Below are 25,719 nucleotides of genomic sequence, written 5' to 3'. Positions count from 1 at the left end.
TAGTTGTATTTGCCTTCAACTTAAACAGCTACGCGTACTAGCAACTACCGTGTTAGACTAGCCCAGGTGCAGCTTTCCATAAGTTTACCAGTTTAAAGTGAAACCAAACTGTTAAATTAAAGGTTCTCTCAAGTTGCTCTATGTAATTTCCATTCGCTTGGTAGAATGGTTGGCCTCAGACACTATAAGCCACCAATATACTCTCTCTTATTGGGTCTTATTGGACTTCAAAGAATTTACTAGCAATCATAATTAAATATGCTTAGTAGCTCTACAGAGCACTCTTACTTTAGGGCCAAACAAGTACTGTTCATACCAATTTGCCAAATGTGCGCTATGGAACATTCTCACCAGGTAGCTCACTTTATCTACAGAAAACTCTGGAGGCCAACTAGAAGTTTCTTAATGGCTGTACATTAAGCCATGTGAGCCAGTGTGCACTGTTTTTGTTTTAACTGTTCAAGGACGTTGACTGAAAGGAGGAGATAAGTAGCATTGGAAACATCCAAGTGTGGTTAGCACATTTAACTCCTTTAATCTGGCACATCTTCAAGGATTATGAGGTTGTAACCATTGCAGCCTTGGTTTTTGTAAATACAGCAGAGGCAGGAGGATCTCTTTGAGTTCGAGGCCAGCCTGGTCTACAGAGAGAGACTTCCAGGAGTGCCAGAGCTGTTACACAGAGAAACCCTGTCTCGAAAATCAAGACAAAACAAAAACAAAAACACGTTTTCATCATCAGGCTTTCTAAAACGCTTTTGAGTGATGTGTGCTTCAACTTAAGACATCAATGTGCTCCCCTTGTTTACCTACACGTGGAAAACTGAAAAAAAAAGAAAGAAAGAAAGAAAGAAAAGAAAAAAGAAACGTCAGGCAGAAGTTGTGACTAAGCTCTTCAGATAGTGAGGCCAACATTGAAAAATTATTTCATGAGCTGAAGACCAAGGGTCTTGACCATCAAGTACGAGGTAGTGAGGAGAACTTTTGCCTGATGCCCCGCCAAAGAAATATAAGGAGGAAGAAAGTTGTTCTACCACCATGAGTGAACATATTCGGTTTTTCCCTGGTCAGCCAAAAGCCCACTAGCTTAACATATTAAACCTGCAAGACATGCGCAAAACTTCTCATGCCATAGCCTTCCTCTACTTTCCAAATCTTTGGATTGGCGGGTACTATCATTTATGGGGATGAGGTTTTTTTTCTTTTTCTTCCCTATGCTACCAAAACCCTAAATGGCTTCTCTAACAACCGGATCCCAGAAGCATTTATGCTCTTTTTGAAATCCTATCGCTCCTCTCATTCAACAAACAGCGTGTTGAGAGGTCTAAAGGAGTTGCCGCTCCAAGGCGGCAGCCACCAACCTGCAAGGGAAAGGCGAGACGTTGAGATCCTTCGAGCCAGTTGCACCCCACACCGCATCACGGGGGACGCCATTTTGGAGCGTACCAAGTGGAATGCCGGCCCGGGGGGGTCAGGCACAGAGGAGGACGGGACAGAGGCAGAGCCCGCCTCCGCCGGAAGTGGACGGATCACATTGGGCGTTCCCCCCTGCGTGAGTCCCACCATTGGTGCAGTCCGACCCGGTACAATATGGCTACAGTATTGCGGCCCTTGGAACGGCTGCGAGCGCCCCGACCTTCGTTGCATCCCGGGGTGACCGGCTCAGGCTCCGCCTGCTGCCGCTGCACACTCGGAGGTACCCGCGGCCTCACGCTGTGGAAGGAGGGAGGGTGGAAGGGACGGGGGCGTGAGACCACAGTGGCGTCTCTCTTTTTCCTCTAGCTGTGCGCGTGCGCGTCCCGGTTTGGTGGGCGCTGTGAACGCCTCCACTTGGTGCCTGGAAAGCGAAGGGCACTTAGGGTCTGGACTCGCAAAGGTCCACGTTGCTCTTTTGAGAACATTCCTCATTCGTTGGGTTTCCTTTTCCGCAAGGTTTTGGTATGGAGTGTAAGAGATGGGAACCCAAGCCATTGCGTTTTACGTCCTAAATCCTCCTGCCTCAAATTATTCCTTACCGCCTTTCTGAAAATATTAAATGTGAGACTGCTGAGTGACAATAAAAGTATATAACGTTTTAGTGTGTTTTACATATATAAAGTCCTTTGCTTGAGTCAGCATCCAGTGACAGAGGTACTCTTCTCCATTTTCAGAGTAGGAAACAGACAAGGTTGTCACTTACCCAAGGTCACAGGGAGTTGGCAGACGGAGTATTTGAACTGAAAACCCGGGTCTGGCAGCTTCACAAGACTGCCTTTTCATAAATTGCTATTTTTGTTACTACTTTATGGTAGCTGAACTCAGTGCTGATTCGTTGGCTAAAGCCTCATCTGTTTTTATCTCGCACCCAGCCAACGATGCTGAAGGAGGGTACCATTCCAGACTTCCTAAGCTGTGATCAGTGAGTTCTGACCTGAGGCTAGCGAGTACAGATCTGAAAGGCCGTCTTCAATTCAGAAGTTTCAAAACTGGAAGTCAGGATGTAGTTTTTCCCAAATGTCCCACGCGTCTCCCAAAACAAATCAAGGGAAAATTGTGTGTGTGTGTGTGTGTGTGTGTGTGTGTGTGTGTGTGTGTGGTGTCTGTGCAGTTGCTAGCCCGTGTTGGTAGATAGCATCTGCTCATTTCTCCTCCACATCTCATCAACCAGTCTTCACACTCTGTTAAATCACTTCCTACTTTCAAGTGTAAGACTTTTGCCAAGACTTGCCTTCAGTAATAGACTGGAGATGTTTGTCTCTGCACCAGGAATATTATAATTTTTGTACCTATCTGGATGGATCGTTTCTTAATATATTAGGTGAAGATGAGTTCATTGGTGGTGGATTATTTGCTGGAGGAGGGGCACCAATTTTCACTTCTTTTTCTAATTTTTAGCTAAAAGATACCTACTCACAGATAGCATTGTAAAATTAAAAGAGTTTCAACATAAGAAGATGGCCATTGCATACAATCTCCCCGGCACCAAAGGTAATATTACATTTTATTAATTATTTTCTTATTTTGTCATTGAAATTTTTTCTTTGTTGCTATTCATTCTTTCAAAACTTGTCTCATAGGAGGAAAAAGTGAACATTTGCCTAGTTTCCTAGTCTGCCTTTCATCTCATACTCTGATACTTAAAATCTACAGCTCTTCTCTTTCCCTGCCCCCAGGATCGCAGGGAAATAGTGAAAGTAGCCCTGTGCCCAGTTACCTTGATCTGTGCCTCTCAGAATATGATTTGAGGACCAGCATCAGCATCAATTGGGAGATGGATGGAGATACAGTTGGAAAGGCAGCAGATGATTTATATACACTATATAGTTCAAGAATCCAGGTGACTGGCTTTCAAATGTTGATTAACCCTTGGTGAAACACAGCCCTTATGATATACCTGTAGGTAAAGGAGACCATAGTGTAATAGTGCATTTTGGCATTTTTTTTAACCGTGTAGAATCTGGGATTTAATTTGAAAAGGCCACTGTGTTTAGGGTATATAGGAGAATCAAAATTAGAAAAATATATTGGTGTTTCTTGAGGCTGATTGACACTTGAGGGTCATTGTATTGTTTTTGTTTTCTACTTTTGAGACATACTTTAGGATTTAAGAGTGCTTGCTGCTGTTTAAGAGAACCTGAGCCACATTGGGTGGCTGACAACTGCCCTGAACCTGCCCCTCAAGTCATCTGATGTCCTCTTCTGGTCTTTGCGGGCGGAAACATGCATGCACCTGTGCTTAGAGGTTTAATTATATGCATATAAATACAATGTTTTTAAATTTTAAAGAACACTAAAAACAGAAGGACACCTTTCCTTAGGCTTTAGTTCCATTAGCACCTTGGCAGTCTTACTGCGTTCATTCCCTCAGTCCTATGGGTAAGTTTTGCTTTTTTTTTTTTTTTTTTCAGAACTTTAAACTCCACCAAGCATGGTGGCACACACCTTCAACCCCAACACTTGGGAGGTAGAGGCAGTGGGATCACTGTGAGTTTGAGGCCTATAAAGTGAGTTCAGGACAGCCAAGATAACATAGAGAAACCCTGTCTCCAAAAAACCAAGAAATTAATTAATTAATTAAAATAAATTAATTAAATAAAATAAACAAAAAGAACTTTAAACTCCTTTATAAGCATATCTAAGACTTCCTTCTGGCTTTTGTTATTTCATTTTTAAAAGAGCTCCTGTTTGACACTGTTGACCACTCTCACCCTCCACCTCCCTACCAGCCCTTCCAAATCCTTCTCCCACGTTCATGTCTATTCATTTTGTTCTGTGACCCACTGAAATTAATTGTCTTCTTAGGATACAGGCTCAACTCTCCTTCCTCTGGCTGCCAGATACTGGTGGCCACCTTCCCTTCCTCCCTCCCATCCCACCCTCCTCTCCTTCTGCTGACCGTGTGATGCCACTAGAAGTCGGGAGAATACTTCTATCTCCACTTGAATACACTCAATGTGGATTCACTGAGGTTTTTCCAGTTCTATTTCTTTTATATATTTTTAACAACCTATTTATTTTTTTATTTTTTGTGTGTAGGCGCTTCCCCTATATGAGTGTCTGTGTGCTGTATGTTTGCAATGCTCACAGTGACCAGAAGAAGGTGTTGGATCCTCTGGAAGTGGAGTCATAGATAGTTGTTACCTGCTCCTGGGCGCTGAACCTGAGCCCTCTGTAAGAGCCACAAGTACTCCTAACTGCTCGGCCATCTCCAGCCCCCAGACTTGCTCTTTGATCTTGGTTATTTTTGAGCTATGTGAGGTTTGCAGTTAGGAAGGACTCCCCGCTCTTGTCTGCTATGTCTAATTGCCATGGTCTTCATAAAGCCGTGACGGCTGGGGACATATTCTGAAACAGAATCTAAAATTCAGTGCCTGGCTGCTTCCTTGTCAGACTGATATTTTTGTAACCCTGGGACCGTTTTGTTAGGAACCCACAATGACATTCGTTTCATCCCACACTATGTACAGACTTTTCCATCACTGCACTCATTGACTTTTTTCTTTTCTTTTTTTTTTTTTTTTTTTTTTTTTTTTTTTTTTTTTTTTTTTGTGGTTCTTCAAGACAGGGTTTCTTTGAGTAGCTTTGGTTGTCCTGGACTCACTTTGTAGGCCAGGCTGGCCTCGAACTCACAGCGATCCGCCTGCCTCTGCCTCCCGAGTGCTGGGATTAAAGGCGTGCGCCACCACGCCCGGCTCATTGACATTCTTTAATCTGTCCTGCTGCTCAAAGTTATGGCGATGTCACAACAGGACTCTTTCTACTGTATTGATATCATTCGCAAGCCCTGTATAACCTGCCTTCCTGGGGAGACTTGAAGCTCTACAGGAGGAGCCATAGCTTTGTGTGAGAGGCACGCCGCCCTGACTATGGCTATATGGTAACCATTAGACTTGAAAGTCTAATGTCCTAATTTACATGTTTTAATGTTTTAGATGCACTAAACTGCTTAATGATCAGGTACAGGATGAAAAAAAACCAAAACATTGCTCTGAACTCTTTTAGATGAGAAATTCCTTAGAGATCTCTAAAGTGGAATTGTTTAGTTCAAACAGGCACAGGCTGAAAGCAGGGTTGCTGATGCCATTACTTGCTTGTAGTTACTATATAAAAGGCCCCGTGCCGGATGCTTCCTGTTCATGTAATCCCGTGAGGTGTGGCCGTCATAGTCCTTGCTTTCTGCAGGAGGAATGATGTCTCACAGGCAAGGATCTTCTCTGAGCATGTAAGTGGCAGGACCTGTGTCTGCCCAGGTCCTTGCATCTGAATAACCATCACCTGGTTCGGTGAGAAAAGATTGAGAGATCCAGTCCCTTAGTCACAAACCATGAAGGGCCTTCCTTACACACCAAGAGCGGTGTGACTCGGCTCTCGCTCTTACATTGCGAGGGTACATCAGTGGCATTCTTTCAAAGCTCTGAGCCCTGTAACAAACCCAAGGTACTCCTTGACAACTCCTGAACCGAGAAGCCCTGCCTTTTGCTTCCTGTGTTGCGTCTCAGGACAGTGTTAAGGAAAGTAATCCCCAGAAGCAGCGTTCCCTTTGCTGTTTGTTCCCACAGAACCACTACTCTAGACGGCCTGTTAGTGCAAAAACAAGGGACCGGAATAGATAGTGATGACCTGAAAACGGTCCTGTCACTTAAGAGGCTTAGTTGTAGAGAGCTGTGTTGTTGTTGCTGCTGGTAGCTTTTGTTTTTGTTTTGTTTTCTCTCTCTTTAAGTTTCTCTGCTCATTGTATACTAATGTGGTCACTTTTCTTACAGCATAGTAAAGACAAACCGTGAGGATGAAAGCGGAAAAGCTGAATCGAATGCAGGAACACAGAATATTCCTCAGCACTGGCTAGATCCATGTACATTCCTTTTTCGCTATCTTGCTGTTGGTGGTTGAGGTCTGGCTCCGCTTTCTCATAAGTCATCTGTATTTTATTTAGTAGGGCTGGAATAGTAGTTGTCCAACTTAACAGTGCTTGAGTATCACGCACAGAATGCCAGGGACGCTGCTGCCTGCCTCAGTTGGCGGTTCCCAGAGATTCGGGTGGAACGTGGCCCAGAATTCCCTACTGCGCAGGTGTGTGCCTACAGACCATCGTCAGCACCCACTGCTCTAGAGCCACTGGCCAGTGAGGGAAGCCGTGACACCAGAGGTGCCCTTGGTACCTCTTTGCAGTGAGCTGTGGCTAGCCTTCCTCTCCCTGAGGCCACGCCCCACTCGTCCTGAGTGACTGCCACCACCCTGTGTTTCCTTACAGAAATCTACTTCAGGAACTTAGAGGAGAAGCTGACCCAGAACAAACTCATTTTGAAGGAAGAGCTGAAAAACGTGCTTCACTTGTGTCAGTCCCGGGAAGACGTGGAGCTGGCGAAAACTGTCATTTACAGGTGAGGCATTTCTTGAGAACCCCAGCGGCCTTCATGACCCCTCACTCTGCCCTTCCCACAGCAGTCTCGGCCACCACCAAGACTTAAGCTGTCACCTCTACAGGGATGACTTCTAGATACCTTACCCTAGTCCCTGCTAACGAGACTGACTCAGGGACCAAGCGTAGAAAAGCATCGCATAAACTACCAGCACGCTGGCCAGTACCTCCAGTTACCCACCCGCTAGCGCCTCCGCGTACACCAGTCACTCGGGAGCCTCTCTTCCACGATGGGCTAGTCTGTTGCTTCCTCTCTCTCCCTGGTACCCCTGGCCCCTCGCCTTCTGCATCTTCTGCCTACTACATCGCCGTTGGGATATTACTAGAGATCTCTTTGTCAGAACGGAAGCACTAGACAGTCCAAGAAGCCTTCCCTTGGATTTCTGATGCTCCTGTGCTTCCCCCACGTGGGTCCCGCTAGTTCCCCCCTGTTCATTAGCCTGGTGCCAGCAGTACAAGCCCACACAAAGCCGGAAACTGCGAGGCCTTGGGGCAGCACCACAGACAGCTGGGCTTCTCCTAGCTGAAGCAATTTATCTGGCCATACCAAAGTTGGGGGTAGGGAAAGGGACCCCACTTCTACATGGTTGGGGTGGCAGGTATGTGTGGAGAGGACTGGAAATGATGGAATTATCTTTGAAGCCCATCTGCAAATATTTAGTATTTTTCACAGATTTTTATCCAAATATTTTATGGGTTTGGTAGGGTTTTTGTTTGTTTGCTTGCTTGCTTACTTGTTTGTTTTGTTTTGTTTGATTTGGTTTGGTTTGGTTTTGGTTTTTGCTATATAGCCCAGGGTGGCCTCAAATACATGTTATCCCAGACTGGCCTTGAATGCACAATTTTCTTGCCTTGCTTTCCTGAGTGCTAAAATTACAGGCCTGTGTCACCACACACAGCTCCTTTTAGTTATAGTTATTTCTGTATACAAGATAGTACTCTCTACATTAATATAATGTACTCTGGTCTTATTATTTATATATTAAGAAGCCATAATTTAGTGGCACTACAGTATTCCACGATATATTAGGTATTTTAATCAACTTTTCCCTGTTGTTAGACATTTAAATTACTTGTAGTTTTTCCTCAGCACAACTAATGTCATGGTAAGTAAGTGTAGAAAACTTAGTTACTCATGTTTCTGTTTGGGCTCAAAGAGTTTATCAGTCAGTTTTTTATTACTACAACAAAATACCTGAGACAATCTCATGTGAAGAAAGGAGGTTTGCTTGCTTCACTGTTTTGGACATTGGAGGGCACGACACCGGCATCAACTCAGTTCTCCTGAAGGTCCTTGGCTGTGTCACACTGTGCTGCTGGTCACTGCTGGTAAAATGCAGTCACATCTCAGTATAGGAGGCCATACAGCTGGTTGGGACCAGACTCGGGTGTTTATAATAAGTCCTGCAGAACTGGTGAGGGCCGCTTGAAGAATACCTCATCCTTTCAAGGAGCAATGTTCAGTTGGCCTAAGGACATCCCGTTAGACGCCACAGAAATAAACTTGTAATACACAGACCCTTGGGAAACAAACCAAGTTCAAACTATGACCCAGCCTACCAATAAACCTGCAGGTCATGTCAGCAAAACTAATTTTACATTGTCATCTGAGACTCTCTGGCTGTTTTCCCTCTTATTTTTCGTGTTATTACCCTCAAGCCAGCAGGTATCTGCAAGAATAACATAGCAGGATAAAAATGCTGAAGAGTCTTTCTGCTTTTATATTCACCATACACATGTGACTATAGTTCTTCAGGGACGCCCATGGCACAACCCAGCGGGTGTGTGTGTGTGTGTGTGTGTGTGTGTGTGTGTGTGTGTGTGTGTGCGCGCGCGCGCGTGTGCCACTTTTGTGAACAGCTGGGCAGGTTGGAAGATGGTCTGACCAACCTGTCGTTTGTCTTCCTGGAACACACAGCCCGCAGCTGGGAAGGGACGTCCTGCGCTGAAACAGAAGGTCATCTTTATTGAGCCACAAATGGGAGTGACATAACCCTCCTCTTAACCTTGCTTCAGTTTGGTTTCTGGGGAGATTTCAGGTCCTTCCTTTGATTGGTGTTACTTCATTTTGAATGTAGATAGCAAATGGGAAACTTTTGCTCTCTGATTTAATCTGGCACATGTTCCTTATTTACTGAAGTATTTATAGATTTTTGAAGATGACTCACATTTTACAATAGCTAACGTTAAAGAATTGCCATGTGCCAAGCAAACCTTATCCAGTCCTCACAGAACCCCGCAGATGGGGAACTGGTACTCCAAGTGATTGATTTTCATACTTACATAGTCTGTAAGTAGAAGAGCTAGATTTGGATTACACGGAAGCAGTCAAACGTGCTTAATCACTATGCTTCCTTGTCTTTACTCAGTGATTAACTGTGACATTAAGGCAGCTCACGTGTTTACCGTCACTGCCCTTGGCGGTGTGTATGCTCACAACACCCCAGCTTCCTTCTGCTGTTTCAGCAGAAGATGAACAGTTTTCTAGTAAAGTCTGTGCACTAGTGTTTTAAAGTCATTTACAGCGTGACTGTCTGTCTGACTTGTGTGTAATCACGGGGCGCTCCTTCGGTCACCAGATTGCCATCTTAGGGGCCTACAGCAGCAGTGGCTGGTTACAGAAAGTAGGTGTGTACTGGTTAGTTCCAGATGGCTGACTGGCCACCTGTAGAACTTATGCCCTATAGTAAGATGTCACTGCCATTAAAATTAGCCTTTCGCCGGGGCTTAAAATTTCAAAAGTGCAGTTAATTTTTTACCGAATGGCCATAGCTCACATAGACCTTTACCGGAACTTAGAAAAGCAGAGGTTGAGTTACATTGTGCCTGTTGGTTGTGTGACATCCTAGATGGGCACAAAGCCACCTCTGAGAGCAGGGAACACTTCCCAGCTCTTTCCTTTCTTCTGTAGGTGGGGCCTTTCGAAGGAGACCCTGCTGCTCTCTAACAGGCGTATGCTTAATTTAGTGGATGATCACAGCGTGTATTTTACTAATTTTATTTCACAGAGTGTGTTGACTTGTAACAAAACTTCTTTGTTTCAAGTATACTAAACTCTGGAATTCCTGATTTTATTCAAATCCCTGTTTCTTTTAAACTGGGAGTTCCTTATTCTTTACTGTGTTCCCACCATCTAGTAGAGTGCACTCACACTATGTCTGTGTCTGTCCGTGTGTGTACACGTGTGTGTATGTGTATGTATATATACATGTTCATGTGTGTATACATGTACACGTGAGGGTGCATACACGTGGTTAGAGGTCACAATCAAGTATCTTCCTTGTTTGCCCTAAACCTTGGTTTTTGAGACTAGGTGTCACTGAACCTGGAGCTCAGTGATTGGCTACACTGGCTGTCCAGTAAGCTCCTGTCCAGGAGCATCCTCCTGCCTCCACCCCCACCACTGGAGTTCCAGTGCGCAAGCCTGACCGTTACCTGGGTGCTGGGGATCCAGACTTGGGTGTGTCTGCTTGAAGTCTACTCACTCCTGTGTCTGCTCTGCCCCATCTTCTTGCTCATAGAATAATCTTGGTTGCAGGTACCATGCAGAAAACAGAAATTTCTCCTTGGGGGAGTATAAGTTTGGACCAGTTTTCATGCGGCTGTGCTACGAGTTGGATCTTGAGGACTCCGCAGTGGAGCTGATCAAAGACAAGGTTTTCGTTTTTCAATTCCTTCCCTTGCCAATGTGATCCGGTGTCCGTGCTGTTAGAACAGGCGTCCTTTTCATTTCATGCTGTTTCCTGGGCTGAACAGATCAGCTCTCTGCTTCTCCAATGCTTCCTTAGAGTTGACTCACAGGGAGACTTACGGTGTCTTCGGAGGCGTAGCATGGTGCAGAAGCTGATGTCCTGGTATGTTTCTGCCTTGGATTCGGGCGGTAACCTAGGACTTGTAACCTGCCTCAGGATTTCCTATCCTGCATCTACACTCTCTTATTTTCATGATTTTTATTTTTGACTAAAGACTGTATTTATAAGTGGTCAAATTTTAAAGTGCTTTCATATATTCCTGTTTTCTTTTTCTAAAAAACAAACATAATTCTGCACACCAGCATGATCACTCAGTGGGTAAGGGTACTTTTCACGCAAGCCTGACAACTTGAGTTCAATCTGTGGAACCCATGTAAATGTGGAGGGAGAGAGTCTAGTCCGCATAGTGGTCCTCTGCCCTCCATGCACATACCATGGCACATGTACACACACACACACACACACACACACTAGATTTTAAAAACATTTTTACTTACTAACTGAATATACTATATCTTCAGCCCTTTCCCTCTATGATGATGATGTCATCGTTATTATGTAATTACTGTTCCCACAGCAGCCCATTCGGCAGATGTATTTATTATTTCCATCTCACCTTAATGTGAATCAGAGACATTATAAATTTATCTATGGCCGGAGACCCTGTAAATTTAGGCTAGAGCCCATGTACAGTTTAGTATACTTAGGAACTCCAGAGGAAAGTGATTTGGCATTGCTTCCTGCTCTTTTTCAGTTAGTGTGTTCTGTGCTGATGGAACCCTGGGCTTTTTCTTTGAGATAAGTAGTGACCCAGGCTAGCTTCTAGCTTGCAATCCCCCTGCCTGGGCCTCCTGAATGGTACGGTTACCGCCATGGTATATGTACTACCATGCCTAGCACTGGGGTTGCTAAAGAACACCAAGCAACAGGAAGATGGGCACCATGTGTTAGGAAGTAGAGGAAAGGTAGTTTAAGGCCACTTCCAATATTTGATCTTGTCTTCTACTTTAAACACACACACACACACACACACACACACACACACACAGAGCTGGGGAAATACTCAGTGGAAAAAGTACTTGAAAAGAATCCAAGTTTGCTCCCCAGAACCCATATTTTAGAAAAGCCCAGCATGGCAGGAAGTACTTACAGTCTTAACACCAGGGAAGTGGAGACCTGAATTCTTGGGGTTCATTGGCCAACCAGGCTACCCTACTTGTGTGTTCCAAGCCAATGAGAGACTCTGGTTTAAAAAAACAAAAAAAGTAAGAACAACTGAAAAATGATATACTAGGTTGTTCTCTGGCAGTTACACAGGCTAGCACATATATGCACCCATGTCCACACATACTCATTATTACATTCTAGTAACGTCTTAAACCTTACATGGACACTCCGTGTGTGCGGAGGTCTTCAGAGAACAGAAGGAGCTGGATAGGAATCGAGGCCTGAGGCCTAACCTCGCTTCTGTGACAGGTTTCTCCTCCGCTGTCTCTGTGTTCGTGTCACTGGTCTCTGTACATAGCACCTAACGGTGACTGAAACTGTGGCTTTATTTTTCTGATTTCTTTGACTCCCTTGTTCACCGTCTCCCCGACCCACACCTAAGCTCTCCTAGACTAAAACCCAGCTAGCGTTCAGAACAGACCTTGTTGTCTGGTTTATCCTTCCATATTCTCAGCATCTAGGATCTACACGGGAGGCCCTCACAGAAGAACAAAGGAGAAAAACCCTTAATGACATTTGAACATCATGTCACATCATGGCATTCAAAATGCTGTGATGTAAAAGATTTGAATTGATGGAAAGCACAGTTATAGTAACGTCATTCATTCTTTAAAATCTATGACGAGAATAGATCTTAAGTTCCTCAAGTAGATCTTAAGCAATAAATGTTACCTGACATAGCCATTCTGCTGCATGTGTGTTTTAAAACCAAATATCATAAGTACACAATGTTTGTGTCTATTAAAATAAATAGAAGTTAAAAATATTGTTAGGAGCCACTGCTTTAGTCACTGGTTGCAAAAGTGAATACTTCCCTGTTACCTGCTTGTGAGGACTACAGTCTGGGAGACATTCTCACCTTCACTTAGAAATGGGCTTGCTGCAGCCATTTGGTATTACTAGTTAGCACCAGGTCGGTGGCCACCCTCCCCAGTCTTCAGTGTGCATGAAACCGAGAGCTTTCAGGCTTCTTGTCCAGTGTGTCCATACCCAAAGCTATAGCAGTGTTCAGCAGCTAAGCTTTAAAAACATCCTCTGTGGACTAGACTACCAGAGAATTCAGGAAGCCACAAAAGGCAGCTTGTAGAGGTAAGATGTAGGCCCTGCAGAGTGGCCCATGCCTTTAACCCCAACAATGGGGTAGCAGAGGTAGGAGGATCTTGCTGAGCCTTAGACCACCCACTGATCTACATAATGAGTTACAAGGACAGCCAAGGCCACCTAGTGAGACCTGGTCTCAAAAAAAAAGTGCGCTGTATGTAGCATCCACTTCAGAGTTTTAACTTTTGACCGAACTGTATTGTGTCTCTTTGCCAGCATTTACAAGGTTTCTTCCTAGACTCAACGTCATTCAATATTTTGATGGATATGTTATTTACCAAAGGCAAATATCAAAGTAAGTATTGTGAACAGTCTGTGTTGTGGGAAAACTGTACTAGGATAGCATCTGGGGTGACCCTTAGCCTCCTGTTGAGGAGTTCCACTATCACCTCACTGCCTAAGTTTGAAACCATCTCATTGTATGTCCTGACTGAATGGAGCCACCCCAGTTACCTCAAACCTTAGCTGGTTTCCATTCTTCCTGCTTGACCTGATGATTTAACTTAGCATTTAGATCACTGCTGATTAACTGTGAGGAAGGGCTTGTATCGTGCTAAAGCCTGCTTTCTGCTGGGTGGTGCTGAACTAATGAGAGCTTTGGGAACTGCCCCTCGGTGCCTTTAACGCTGATGGCCACTCTTCACGCAGGTGCGCTGGAAGTGTTGATTGAAATGAAAAACCAAGACGTGAGGTTCAGCAAAGACACCTATGTCCTTGCTTTTGCAATTTGCTACAAACTGGTAAGGCTGTTGCCCTTCACTCTGAGGGCCCTGGGAACTGAGTAGTATCAGGATTCCTTCCTTCCCTCTCGCCCTCCCTCCATCCCTCCCTCCCTCCCTCCCTCCCTCCCTTCCTCCCTTCCTTTCTTGGGCTCCTCTAAAGTCTATTTGCCATCTGGCACACATTTGTAAACGTATTTGTTTTTAGACAACTCAAGTTGGCCTTATCAGATGTTTTTATCATGGGACAAGCAGTCACCTTTCGCCCTTCTTTGACAAGCATGTAAATTGTGAAAACATGGGGACATGTTCCTGCTGAGCTCAGAGTCCCTTGGTGTTAGATTCCTCTAGGTTCCACTGCCCTCTGGAAATCGCTCCATCCTTCTGGGGCCAACTCCACATATGATTGCTGTTATGTATTCTTTTTTAATTAGTACTTTTATTGCCTGTGTATGGCTGTTTCGCCTGTATGCATGTCTGTGCACCACATGCATGCCTGGTGCCCGTGGAAGCCAGAACAAGGTATCTGACTTCCTAAAGCTAGAGGTGCAGATAGTTATGAACCATCATGTGGATGCTGGAAATTGAACCCCGGCCCTCTACAAGCGCAGCAGTGCTCTTAGCCACTTTGCCATCTCCTAAGCCCTGCTATCATAGTCTTGACTTGTTTCATAAGCCTTTGTAAACCTTTGTAAACCACTCTTAGCTGTAAAGTAGCCCAAGGGCTATAGTTCCCTTGTCTTCCAATCTTAATTTTTCAAGTGACTCCAGGTGCTCCCTGGGAAATTATTGCAGAAGGAAATCTGAGATAATAAATGCTGTTGAACATTACACTTGACATTTCATGACACTGACTGAGCAATCCCGTCTCCTCACAGAATAGCCCGGAGTCTTTTAAAATTTGCACTACCTTAAGAGAAGAAGCCCTAATTAAGGGAGACATTATCTCCAGGAGAGCATCCTGTTTTGCAGTGGCATTAGCTCTGAATCAGGTAAGGCCTGGGGCAGAGGAGGCGGAAATGAATTGGAAGTGGGCAGGACATTACTGCTTTCTTTGTTCTAATTTTTCATTTATTTCTTTCCTCCTAACTATATTGTAAAGAAGTCCCATAATGAAAGCACTTCGTTTTTTGCCACAGCAGTTTGCAGCTATACCTGTGCCTATAAATAATGTTTGTATCTGTAGCTGAAGACCCAGAATGCATTTCTATTAGAATGGGTGGGCCAAGACCTTATGAAGAATCGAGGAAGGGAGCTGCAGTCTCAGGGAGATGTGTGCTAAGACACATGCTTCCTGTGTGGTATTCTTAGAGAGCATTTTAAATGCTCTCCAAAGTCAGGTGAGTAAGGACTCCGGGGTCAGTCCTTTTAGTTAGCTCCATCTGCTGTTGCGTAGTTGAGCCTTAGCATCCCTCATCCCCCCACTGACAACTGAAGCAACCAAGGCCCAGAAAAAAAGGTGAAATTCCTGAGATGGATCTCAGTGAAGGCCACAGTGCTGAAACACCTGCCATCTTAAAGAGCCCCACTTCTGAGATCCCACATTGGAAGGCCGAAAACACATTTGCTATGTGGAAAATGAAAGGCTTATGATACAAAATTGTAACCAAGCTAGGTTTTCACCTAGCTGGCAAAACAAGGCTGGGGAGCTCTTACTTACAACTACCACAGTAGGTACTTACAACTGCAAGGGTGACGCGGCAGCTTACGACGATACACTCCTGCCAGGCACCAACTGGGCACGATGACGTCTGGCTTAGCAGCTTCCCTGTCTGTCTGGGGAACTTGTTTCGTGTCTTTCCACTCCGCCAGGGCCTGAGTGACATGGCTGAAGTCTCATCTGGGGCACATGTCTTTTGTAGCTCTTGCAGCTTTGCTCTTGTGACATGCACATCATCCTGTTGGAACTGAGATAAAGCCTCCTGTCATCTGTAAATCTTTCAGCCGAGCATCGTGCTGTACTTAATCACCTTGCCTGACGCCAGCCTGCTCTAAGACCAACACTGCCATTGTTTTGGTTTCTGTTCATTTTTATCACATTTGCATTCATGTTCTAATTCCTGTTTAATCATCTTATTTGGTGTTTCTGAACCATTTTGGTTTAGGTGTACTCTTATATGTTGCAGAACTCCAACTTGGCTTTATAATATGACACTGGTCTTTCTTTATCTGTTTCTATTCATGTAACATAGATGATCTTAGGTGGAATTTTATTTGATGCTTTGTATGTGTTATAACTTAAAGTGTCTTCTGGTGTGTGATTTACATTGGCTTATACTACTGCTCTCATGGATATTTTTAAGATGAAGTTGGCGAATTTATGAATGAAGCGGAAGGACAGTGACTTCGGTGCCATCTTTCTGGAAGGGGGTACAGTGTTTTTCTGCAAGTGGTTGGCTCAGTGTGCGGATAACTGGGTGCCAGTCAGCGAGGCAAACTGTAGCCAGGAGGGAGGCTTTCTTTTCTGTGTGCCCCATATTTCCTTACCAGCTGCTCCGCCTCAGTAGCACTCAAGTCCTGAGGAACCTTGGGCTGGGGACTTACTTTTTGTCTGAACTCCGGAGAGTTGGTGGACGCACTGCTTGAATGCAGCTTAGCACAGCCTCAGGTCACCATCGCGGCCATCCCCATCCCGAGGCCACTCTGTTGCTTATGCCAAAGTGTTCTCAGGCTAATTCCTGTGACAACAGCTACTAATAGTGAAGTTAATGTGCTTTCTCTTTCTTCGTGGAATTTTAGTTAATACGTTACCTTTTGTAGTGTTTGCTTTTCCTTAAATATACCCAGTTTATTAGCTTTAAAGAGGAGATAAAGTAGGGGAAATGGACACCATGCTTTAAATCCTTCATGCCCTTAGTTTCCTCTGTGTAACCCCTTCCTTTCCGGCTGCACAGCATCCCACAGTCCTGTACTCATCTTCTGCACAGTTGTGGCCCGCCAGTGGCTCGCTTGGCTTGCTGCTCATTGCTGTGACTTGCTGTTCTTCCAAGTTCTCGTGCCCTTTGCCTGCAGTTACCTTCTCTTAAGTTCTTTGAACAAATTACATTACCTGAGTTCTTGCCATTTTAAATTGTTTTATTTTTGTACTTTTCCTACTTTTTTTTTTTTTTTTTTTGGCAAGAATCAACATTTTGAGATGGCACTTGCTTTTCTTGAGGGTATTCTATTTGTTTTTTAGCCTTGCCTTCTGTTTTATATCCCGCTGCTGTGGAGAAGTCTGTCTGAGTTTGTTCCTGCACCTGATAGACGTGAACTTACTCATGTTTCTCGCTCTGTCCTCCGTGTCCACCAACACGTGTACTAGAGTCTCCTCTGCTAATGGTTCTCTCAGTCCTTGTTTTACTGTGTCCTTTCCCTCTTTTAGTTTTAAAGCTTGTCTTTTATGAAGTTCTTATTCTGTTTCTCTTTTGATTACTCATCAGTCAAATATACACGTTTCTTTGAGAAGCCATTAGCAGGGACCCCCGATTCCTAGTCTAGACAGGCAGGCTTTCCTCCGCATTGTAAGCTGCAGTCTTGTGTACCTATGCCCACTCTAGTCTTCCTCATCTATGGCAACAGGATGTTGGGCTGCAGCCTCTTCTCTGCTGCCTCCTGCAAAGATGCTCAGCCACGAACCCGCTCTACCACTCACCCAGGCCTCATAGGCGTCCAGATTTGCCCGTTTGTCCCAAACTCAACTCCAGTCACTGCAGGCAGGCAGGCACCTGGGTCGTGGAACTTAGGTGGTGCTGGAGGAGAGCCTTCTAGAAATAGAATGTAGAGCCCCTTTCTATAGCGCGGAGGACCTCTGCTTGCTTCCTCCTCAGCCTTGCCTGCTTCCATCCCTAAGGATTCTGACAATCAACCCACTTCTCCTGTGGTTTGAGGCTTCGCTAATTATGCCAATGATGAGGTTTGTGTTCTGTTTCTCAATGTTGTGGCTTTTTTTTCCCCCTCCAAAAGCTGGCTCCAATAGGAGAAGGGAAAATGCTGCTTAATGCCTCCACCTTAAAAACTGGATTCAGAGAGTTGCTAAATCATAGGCTGCCATGTCACTGGGTTTTTGTTTTTGTTCTTAAACAAAACCAAAAACTTCATATAATTTTTTGTTTAATTTGGTTATTTAAAAAATTCCGTTGTTGATTTAAAACCCCGAGGCCCCATGTGATCCAAGTGATCTGGAGGAGATTGGAATGCTGGCTGCATGGAGTATGACTTTTGTTTTTTCTTCTAGAACCAGGTGGAGAAAGCTATGTCCATTTTTTCTCAGATCATGAATCCAGAAAGCATAACCTGTGCTAACTTAAATGTAAGTGCTTTCCTTACAGTTGATGTGTGGTAACATGCCTGCTGTTTTTGTCTGTGTGCAATGACCTGATTGGCCAGCGTCGTCATTCATTACCAAGCTCCATTCTGGAAAGAACCATTCCTTTGAGAGAAGTCATCACTGCATGGCTTCTGGAGTGTGTGAATAGGGGGGGGGGGGGTGGATGGATCCACTCAGTTACATGGTAGGTACATACTGAACATGTGAGGTACATGTGAGAAAGCTGTAGACTTTAGAAGGAGTGGTTGAGCCTACCAGGTTCTTTCCCTCAGGCCTTGGGGAAGCCTGTGTGCTGCTAATGGCATCCTACCTGTGGTAGCTAACTCATTGTGTGCTTGTGACTGGTAAGCTAGGGTGCTTGATGTGCAGTCAGCAGGCGCTGAGGAGATGGTGTCTGTTTGCACTCCTGTTATTGTCAGTCTGCCAGGAACATCTGCCCCTTTGACTTATCTGGCCTCCTGTGCCACCTTGTTGTGTGGATCTACCAGGGGCTGCATTCATTCAGCAGAGACATGTGAAACATTCAAACTGAAGGTGAAATTTTTCTCCCAGAACATTGGGTGCATTTCAGTAACAGAGATCACAGCAAACCCTGTCACTACTCCTAATTTTTGAGTTTTGGACCAATGGAAACAAGAACTGCTTTGCACATACCCCACTCAACCAGCCCCACTTGAGTCCTTGCCTGGTTAGTGAGTGAGTGAGTGTGTGAGTGTGTGTGTGTGTGTGTGTGTGTGTGTGTGTGTGTGTGTGTGTGTAAACACTGTGTAGTCTGAAAGACAAACTCTCAACATTTTTTAAAAAATGTAATTTATGTATGTGAGTGTTCTGCCTGTGTGTGTGTGTGTGTGTGTGTGTGTGTGTGTGTGTGTGTGTGTGTGTGTGTGTGTGTGTGTATACCGTATGCATGCCTAGGGCCTATAGAGTCAGAAGAGGACATCAGATCCCCTAGAACTGGAGTGATGGATGGTTCTGAGCTATCCTGGAGCCTGTGCTAGAACTACTAGTGTTCGTAACCATTGAGCCATCTCTCAAGCCCTTCAGGTTCCCAACTCCCAAGATCTTGTGGTCCTCTACAACAACACAGAGGCTAAGCTGGAGAATACGATTTTGTGGAATAGAAATGTGTAAGCACCAGTGTGATATGAACTAGGCCACAACCATGCAGTGGGACTGTGGCCTCGATAGCAGAAGCGAGTCAGTGTGGGTGCATGTTGAAGGTGCCATCTGCTCTGGCTCCAGTCTGAGCTCACCCAGGTCCATCCACATGGAAACCTTGTGTCTTGTGCTTCAGCAGCCATGGTCAGACCTGTTCTGCCTCCGTGCCCTCCTCCCTTTATTTGCTCCTGTCACAGGGCAAGAACAGTGATTAGTACAAGTCAGCTGTGGAGTGGCATTCTGGAGGCCAGGCTGTGAGTTTGGAGGGGCGCAGGTGGAAGGACAGAGCTTTCCCCCAGGTCGCCTCTGGTGAGAGCTTCAGTTAAAAGAATCCACGGTTGATGATAACCTCTTCCTACCAGCTCTGAGTCCCTGGGTCCAATCTACAGGGTTCTTCTCTTAGGCTTTGTGTCTGACTTAGCTTTCTACGTTTGCTCTGAAACCTCAAAGTTATTACCTCTAAGGATTACTGCTTCCTCAGAAGCTTGGAGCTATGCCTGAATCCTATTCTAGGACTTGTTTAAAAAGACTCCTTTTATTAACTTATCTCGTACAGCTGGTATCGAACACTGACTACTTCCAGCACGAGGTTAACTGCTTCATACCTGTTCTTCTATCATCACAAGAGAGGGACAGCTGGGGCTTTTGTCTTCTTGGGTCCCATTAGATAGTATAGCTCTTGTGTCCAGGTGTGTAACTGCCAAAAGTGAGTAGTGAGTTACCCGGAGTAACTAGAGAGTGCCCTGCAGGTGCGCTGGGACTGGGAAGGAACTCTCCCACCAACACCAAAGCGAGCCACGTGGCTGCAGTATTAAAGGAAAAGTGTGCATTAGCTGTGGGAAGGGATACAGTATGGGCATTCCCGGTGGCTTTTCCTACAGTGGGGAGCGTGAGATAGGCAGATTTTAATTACAGCTAAGGTAGCTAGGTGCTTTGTGATTTACTGGTTAGTGTTGTAGAATCCTCTTGGAACAGTATTACTCTGTGGTCCAGGGCAAGCAAATGCCAAGTTCTCATAGTTCAGTAGGCAGCAGAGTCAGGGTTTTAACACTGACAGCAGACGGTAAAGCCCAGGGTCTCCAGACAGAGGAGACCCATGAACATAGGAAGGCTGTGCCTGTCATCCATGCCTGGAGCTCACTACTGAACAGTGGTGCAAAGATGCAGGCCTGGCGAGCACGACCGGTGCAGGTGGCCCATTCTGTGGGTTTAGATTGCTGCTCATGCCTGTCTCTCACAGCTGTTACAAAATGGGGAAATGTTTTGCTGGGAATAGACCTGTTGAGAGCAGGTGGAGTTGTCGCGCCTGGGGCTGGGGCGTGGGGCTTGTGCCCTTGCAGGGCAGCTCCTGTTCTCTGCTGTGGAGGGGAAGCCAGCCAGCGCATAGGTAGGGTCAGCGTGTTGCAGTTAAGGACTGCACATAAGGAACCTTGAATTGATGTTAAATTTGATCCTCCGCATGAATGCAGTCAAGGGATTACCCCCTCCTAGGAGACTTTAATGAAATAGTCATATTCTGTAAAAATCCCCACTTGGGAAGCTTCCAAGTGTCCAATCTAAATCCATCATGCTGCAATATAAGCCTGTGTCATCGTGCTCTGGGATGACAGGAAAGAGACACTTTGCATTCATTGAGGAGGCTTTCAGATTCTGAGTCTTTTATTAGGCCAGGCCTTTTAAATTGACATAACGGGCCTCAGCTTTTCCCAACTTGGAATCATTAAACACTTTGTTAACCTGACAAACAGGCCGACAAAAGAGCCTGTTGAGTCAATATTAGCAAAAATAGATGAAAGTTTTCTTTTTCTTGATCTATTTTAAACATCAGTGTCTTACATTAAAATCTTTTGCTGCTGTGAATTTCAATTTGGACTTACCTAATCCTCCCCCAACTTAATTTTCTTTATATCTGAATTGCTTCTGCTGTCTGTATGACCCAGAGGTCCTGGTTTCTTATTTTCCCAGCCTATACCCACTACACACTGCATTCCCTTAACCCTCCTTGGCTCCTTGGCAGCCCCACTCAACATCCAGGCTGAGTTTCCACTCCCAGGTATATCTATCTGAAAGCGGCAGAGGCCAGTAAGGGGCACGTTTGTAAGTGTACTTGGATTCTCATCGTTTCCCCAGAAATCTGGCATGACTCTAACTAGAGACTCGTTTGGGAACAGAGTTTACCTTGACAAGTAGTCAGTTTGCCCACTCAGTTTGCTCATACAGGCGAATGTTTTAATGCTGTGAAGTTCTTCAGGACCAAAGGTAACCCTCACCCTGATGAGCTGCTTGCCTTGAGATTTTGTTTGTCTCTCGGGAGTCTGTCTGTTGGAGGCTGGGCCCTGAGTGTGGTGCGAATGAGGCAGGAGACCTTTAAGAGGCAGCGCCTACATGAGGCTCCGTCCTTATGAGGGGCAGTTGGCAATTAAAGGCGTCTGGAGGAGGTCCCTTTTCTTCAGGAGTGTAGCCATTGTAAGGCATCTGTGCACTAGTAAATAACCCATGCACAGGCCTCTCTAATTAAACTTAGCGGGTTATTCTTTAGACCCGTGCGAGATCAGGAGGGGCGTATTAGGAAGAGGGACTAGTCCAGAGGGAGGGGACAGGAACAGGAGAGGGGGTGGGAGGCTGGATGTGGGGGAATTCATTATATACATTGTGAAACTGTTTGCCTAGGGCATGCTGCTACATGGTGGTTGTGCTCTCAGGAGGGAGGTGGTGCCTGTAAGAATGTTGTTCTAAGCTGGGCATGATGCGCACACCGTTCGTCCCAACACTTGGGACGTAGAGGCAGGTGGATCCCTGAGTTGGAGGCCAGCCTGGTCTATAGAGTTCAAGGACAGCCATGGCTACAGAGAGAAACCCTGCCTCAAAAATAAATAAATAAATAAATAAATAAATAAGAGAGAGAGAGAGAGAGAATGAGAATGTTCAAGAAGCCTAGCCAGCCCCCACCATCTGCTGTCTGACTTCCTGTTGAGATATGATCCCTGTTAACATGTGTGCTTGCTCATTGGCGTCCCCATGGCAATGACTCAGGTGGACACACCTTTCCTGGCCTAGCGCAGGCCAGCTCCACGCCCTGCACCCCCATCAGCTAGCCCATCAAACAGACTTTACAAAAGAGGGGAGTGAGACAGTACTGCCAGTTCAGTAAGGAGGAGGAAACACTGCCCCTCATAAGGACCAGAGTTTTAAAAATGTTTATTCCTTTTGGCTTAATAATTTCATCAAGTCCAAGAAATTACCAGGTTTTTGTTTCAATGTATACACATCAAGCAATATAATACAACATAGCATATTTCCATGGTTAATTGCTATGCATTTATTCAATATGAGGTTTTATTCTAATTATTTCTCATATTAAGCAAGATTATTTAGTAACTGGCAAAGGAAAGATCCAATTTTACAGAAAATAAATGTTGAAGATAGCACATTAATTATAAACAGTGATTAACATTGGTTGGTGAATTCTCAGTTATTCTCATTCTTAAAACTTTTTCTCTGTGTCTCAAATTGTTGTATTGAGTGCTGATAATTAGAAGGGAAATGAGCCTTGCTTTTCCATGTCCTACGTGTGCCAGGCTGACAGGAAGTCATTAGCAGGCTCATTTTGAAAGCTTGCTTTGGCACCCTGTCTTGAAGGGTCTGTAATGGGTGAGGTGTAAGTGGGCAGGCTTCCTCCTTCCTGCCCAGCCTGTGTGCTGCAGTGTCCTCCTCCAGCCAGACATAGGGGGTGATTTGATCATCGTGGCCCTTGATTATAGAAGAAGGTGGGCACAGGGAGTGGACCTCCTGTGTGCTGGTAGTCACTTCATGTCAACATTAACACAAAGTGTGACACTTGAGAATTCTTTTCCCATTTAACAGATGAGGACGTTAAAAGTGGAATTTGCAGCTGGTTCAGTCACACAGCTGGTAATCACCAGTGTTAAGGCTTCAGCCAGCCACTCAGGTGTTACGCAAGTTGTCAAATTGTGGTGTTTGTTTTCGTGTGTGTGTGTGTGTGTGTGTGTGTGTGTGTGTGTGTGTGTTTCTTCTTGTGGAACTCAGGAATCGAACTCAGGCTTGTGTGTCAGGCGCCTCTGTTGTGTGAACCACCTCACTAGCCCCAGCTACAGCAATGTCATTAGCTATAATAAAGTATGTTTTGGCTGGTGAGTGTACATGCAAAGCACCTAAAAAACAAACAACAAACACAGGCATGTCTGTGCTGAAAAAATAGGAAATAGTATTTTAAAGGGGGGCCCTGCCAGTTCAGGCTTATCTCAACATTGAAATACCAGCTTGGTCTTCTCTGTTCTTTTATTCAGATTTTAATCCATGTCCAGTCAAATATGTTGGAAAGCCTGATAAAGATCTTACAGGACACTCTTGACAGAAATTTATCAAAATTTGTGAAAAGACATGCGTTCTCAGAGGAAGTGGTAAGTGTGTCAGCCCTGCAGGTGGCACTAAGCCCACGAGCCGTGTTCAGATGCTCACCTGGTGTCACCGTCCTGAGACCGCCTCTCCAGACACAGCAGTCTCTCCCTCAAGCTTTCAAGACTGGCATGTCTTAATGCATAGACTGTTTCCTCCTGACGTAATAAGGCTCCTGGAACTCTCAGGGATCCCTTTCCTCCTGTGTTGTTTTCCTCCTGCACTGTTCCGTAGGTGCCTCTTCTCTGAATAATGACCTCACTCTGTCTTAGACCTGTGAGCAATGGTCTCCTTGGCATGGCCACCACATTCTAATTCCAAGCTGGTCCATTTTTGTAGGCTTAGTGTCATGACATGTGACTACTGTTGATCTTCTGGTCTTGCCTCTTCTCCATACCGTGAACCTGTGTAGCCAGTGGGCTCCTTGGCATGTCCATCTCCATGTTTCACCTTCAGAATAGAATTCTGGATTTTTCCCCCTCTTCCTCTTCTCTTCCTCTCCTCCCCATCTCAGTAAGCATTGGTGTCCATTACCATGTTCCTAAGACCCAGGGTTGGAAGGTGACATTGGCCCCCTTTCCTGCGGCTGCTTAGCAGAGTCCTTCACTGTCACCCCAACTATACCTGCTTCACGTGCACTCACAGCTCCATCTTACCCTGACTTTTCCCAGTCTAACTCACCATTTTTTTCTCCCCTGGGCTGAGATGGGGGTTCTAGATTTGTCTCCACATTCCTGCCCCCTCCCCATTTATTCTTGGTGTAACTTGTTAAATCTCAGTCAGACCATAGCTCTCATTATCCCCCTGGCTTTTAGGGTAGATTCCAAGCATCTTTCCATGAACTACATATAAACCTCTGCATATAAACTTATATATAAGCCTCCGGCCCACCCCCTGCTCTTACCTACTTTGTTGCTTCTGTTGGCATTTGACCTCCCCTGGTTATGTCTCACTGCAAGGCACATGCTATTGGAGTTCCCCTTCCAAGGTAAAATCATATGGCTTTAGTTCTGAACTTTGTGTGTGGTTTACAAAGGAGAGGCTCTTACAGACGCTCATGCATATGTGCCCTGGTGTCTGTGTGTACGCTGTACATTTCTACATGCCTGTTTCTGCTTCTTGGAGGATAGGAAGGCGTCATTTTGATGTAATGATTACTTTTTCTCCAGCTGACCAAAGTGAGGGAAAAACTAAAGGACAGCCCGACTCTCACAGCCAGGTTTGATGACATCTATGGGAAACTGCACATAAATGGCCACGTCACTGTCTACACTTTGGATGCTCTGCTCTGCCATGTGCCCCGGGACAAGAAATCCAACACACTGCTATTAAATAAGAGGACAGTCAGCCGACGGACCTTACAACCGCTCAGCCGGTCCCTGCTGACTGAGTAACTGTCTTCAACCTGGAGGAGCAGCTTCGAGGCGCCTGCTTCTCCAGGAATCACTGGCTTCTCCAAGATGCCAGGCATCTTCAGTGGCACTGTGCTGACACTTGGTCTCCCTAAGTCCCCTGAGTGGTGACTTGCTCATCAGAAGAGCTAGCTCAAGCAAGGGAAGCAACACAGAAGGGCAGCTGTCCCTGTGTGAGATGCCCTAGTGAGGGTCACAGCCACTAACGCAGCCCAGCAGAGTGACTCTCAGTAGGTACCCGTAGGAGAAGTTCCCCGAGGCCTGACCAACCTTAACTGACCTTCCACAGGAGACATGCCTTGCAAGTGATCTCCTCACTGAGTTTGGGACATCTGAAACCCTCTTACCATGTTGGGAAACGGCCAAGGCCCTTTCTCATCTCTGCCATCATTTTCCCATCTGCATAATGACACTGCCTGTGTGTGCTTGGATGAGTGGACATCTCCACTCACGGTCCAGTAGAGTTAATCATTCTCCGAAATAAGAAATAAAAGGAACCTGTGCAGACTTAGCAATTGTGTTTCTTTTCTCAGCGTGTATGCAAAACTAGAAGTTAGCTTTCCATAACTGGGAAGTATACTAAATTTGAAATGATTATTGCCTTTGTCATTGACAAGCCAAAAACACCAATAAAGAACATGGAATGCTTAGTTTTCTATTTAATATCATAACTCCTTGGTCCTGTGTGTCACTTTGTTTGCTGTGCACATTTCTTTGTGTGCATTAT

General features: G+C 45.3%; 2 protein-coding genes across 2 annotated transcripts in view; one reads left to right on the top strand and one right to left on the bottom strand.

Annotated features, from left to right (window-relative positions):
* Mrps27 (mitochondrial ribosomal protein S27) overlaps nucleotides 1–1,566 on the bottom strand; it is a 79,994-nt gene extending 78,428 nt beyond the window's left edge. The window contains exon 1 of the mRNA XM_051172279.1: nucleotides 1,362–1,566. Within this exon, the coding sequence (XP_051028236.1) occupies nucleotides 1,362–1,566 (205 nt within the window). The remainder of the gene's footprint in view (nucleotides 1–1,361) is intronic.
* On the top strand, nucleotides 1,561–25,484 carry Ptcd2 (pentatricopeptide repeat domain 2). The gene is made up of 10 exons (XM_051172477.1): nucleotides 1,561–1,696; nucleotides 2,875–2,967; nucleotides 6,731–6,860; nucleotides 10,437–10,554; nucleotides 13,195–13,273; nucleotides 13,627–13,718; nucleotides 14,576–14,689; nucleotides 17,914–17,988; nucleotides 23,472–23,585; nucleotides 24,750–25,484. Exons 1-10 carry the CDS (start codon nucleotides 1,591–1,593, stop codon nucleotides 24,972–24,974), a joined length of 1,146 nt encoding a protein of 381 aa, XP_051028434.1. The 5' UTR covers nucleotides 1,561–1,590; the 3' UTR covers nucleotides 24,975–25,484.
* Nucleotides 25,485–25,719: the final 235 nt, after the last annotated feature.

Source organism: Acomys russatus, chromosome 30 (genome assembly GCF_903995435.1).
Source record: "Acomys russatus chromosome 30, mAcoRus1.1, whole genome shotgun sequence".
NCBI classification, from domain to species: Eukaryota; Metazoa; Chordata; class Mammalia; order Rodentia; family Muridae; genus Acomys; species Acomys russatus.
This window is presented reverse-complemented; position numbering and strand designations above follow the sequence as displayed.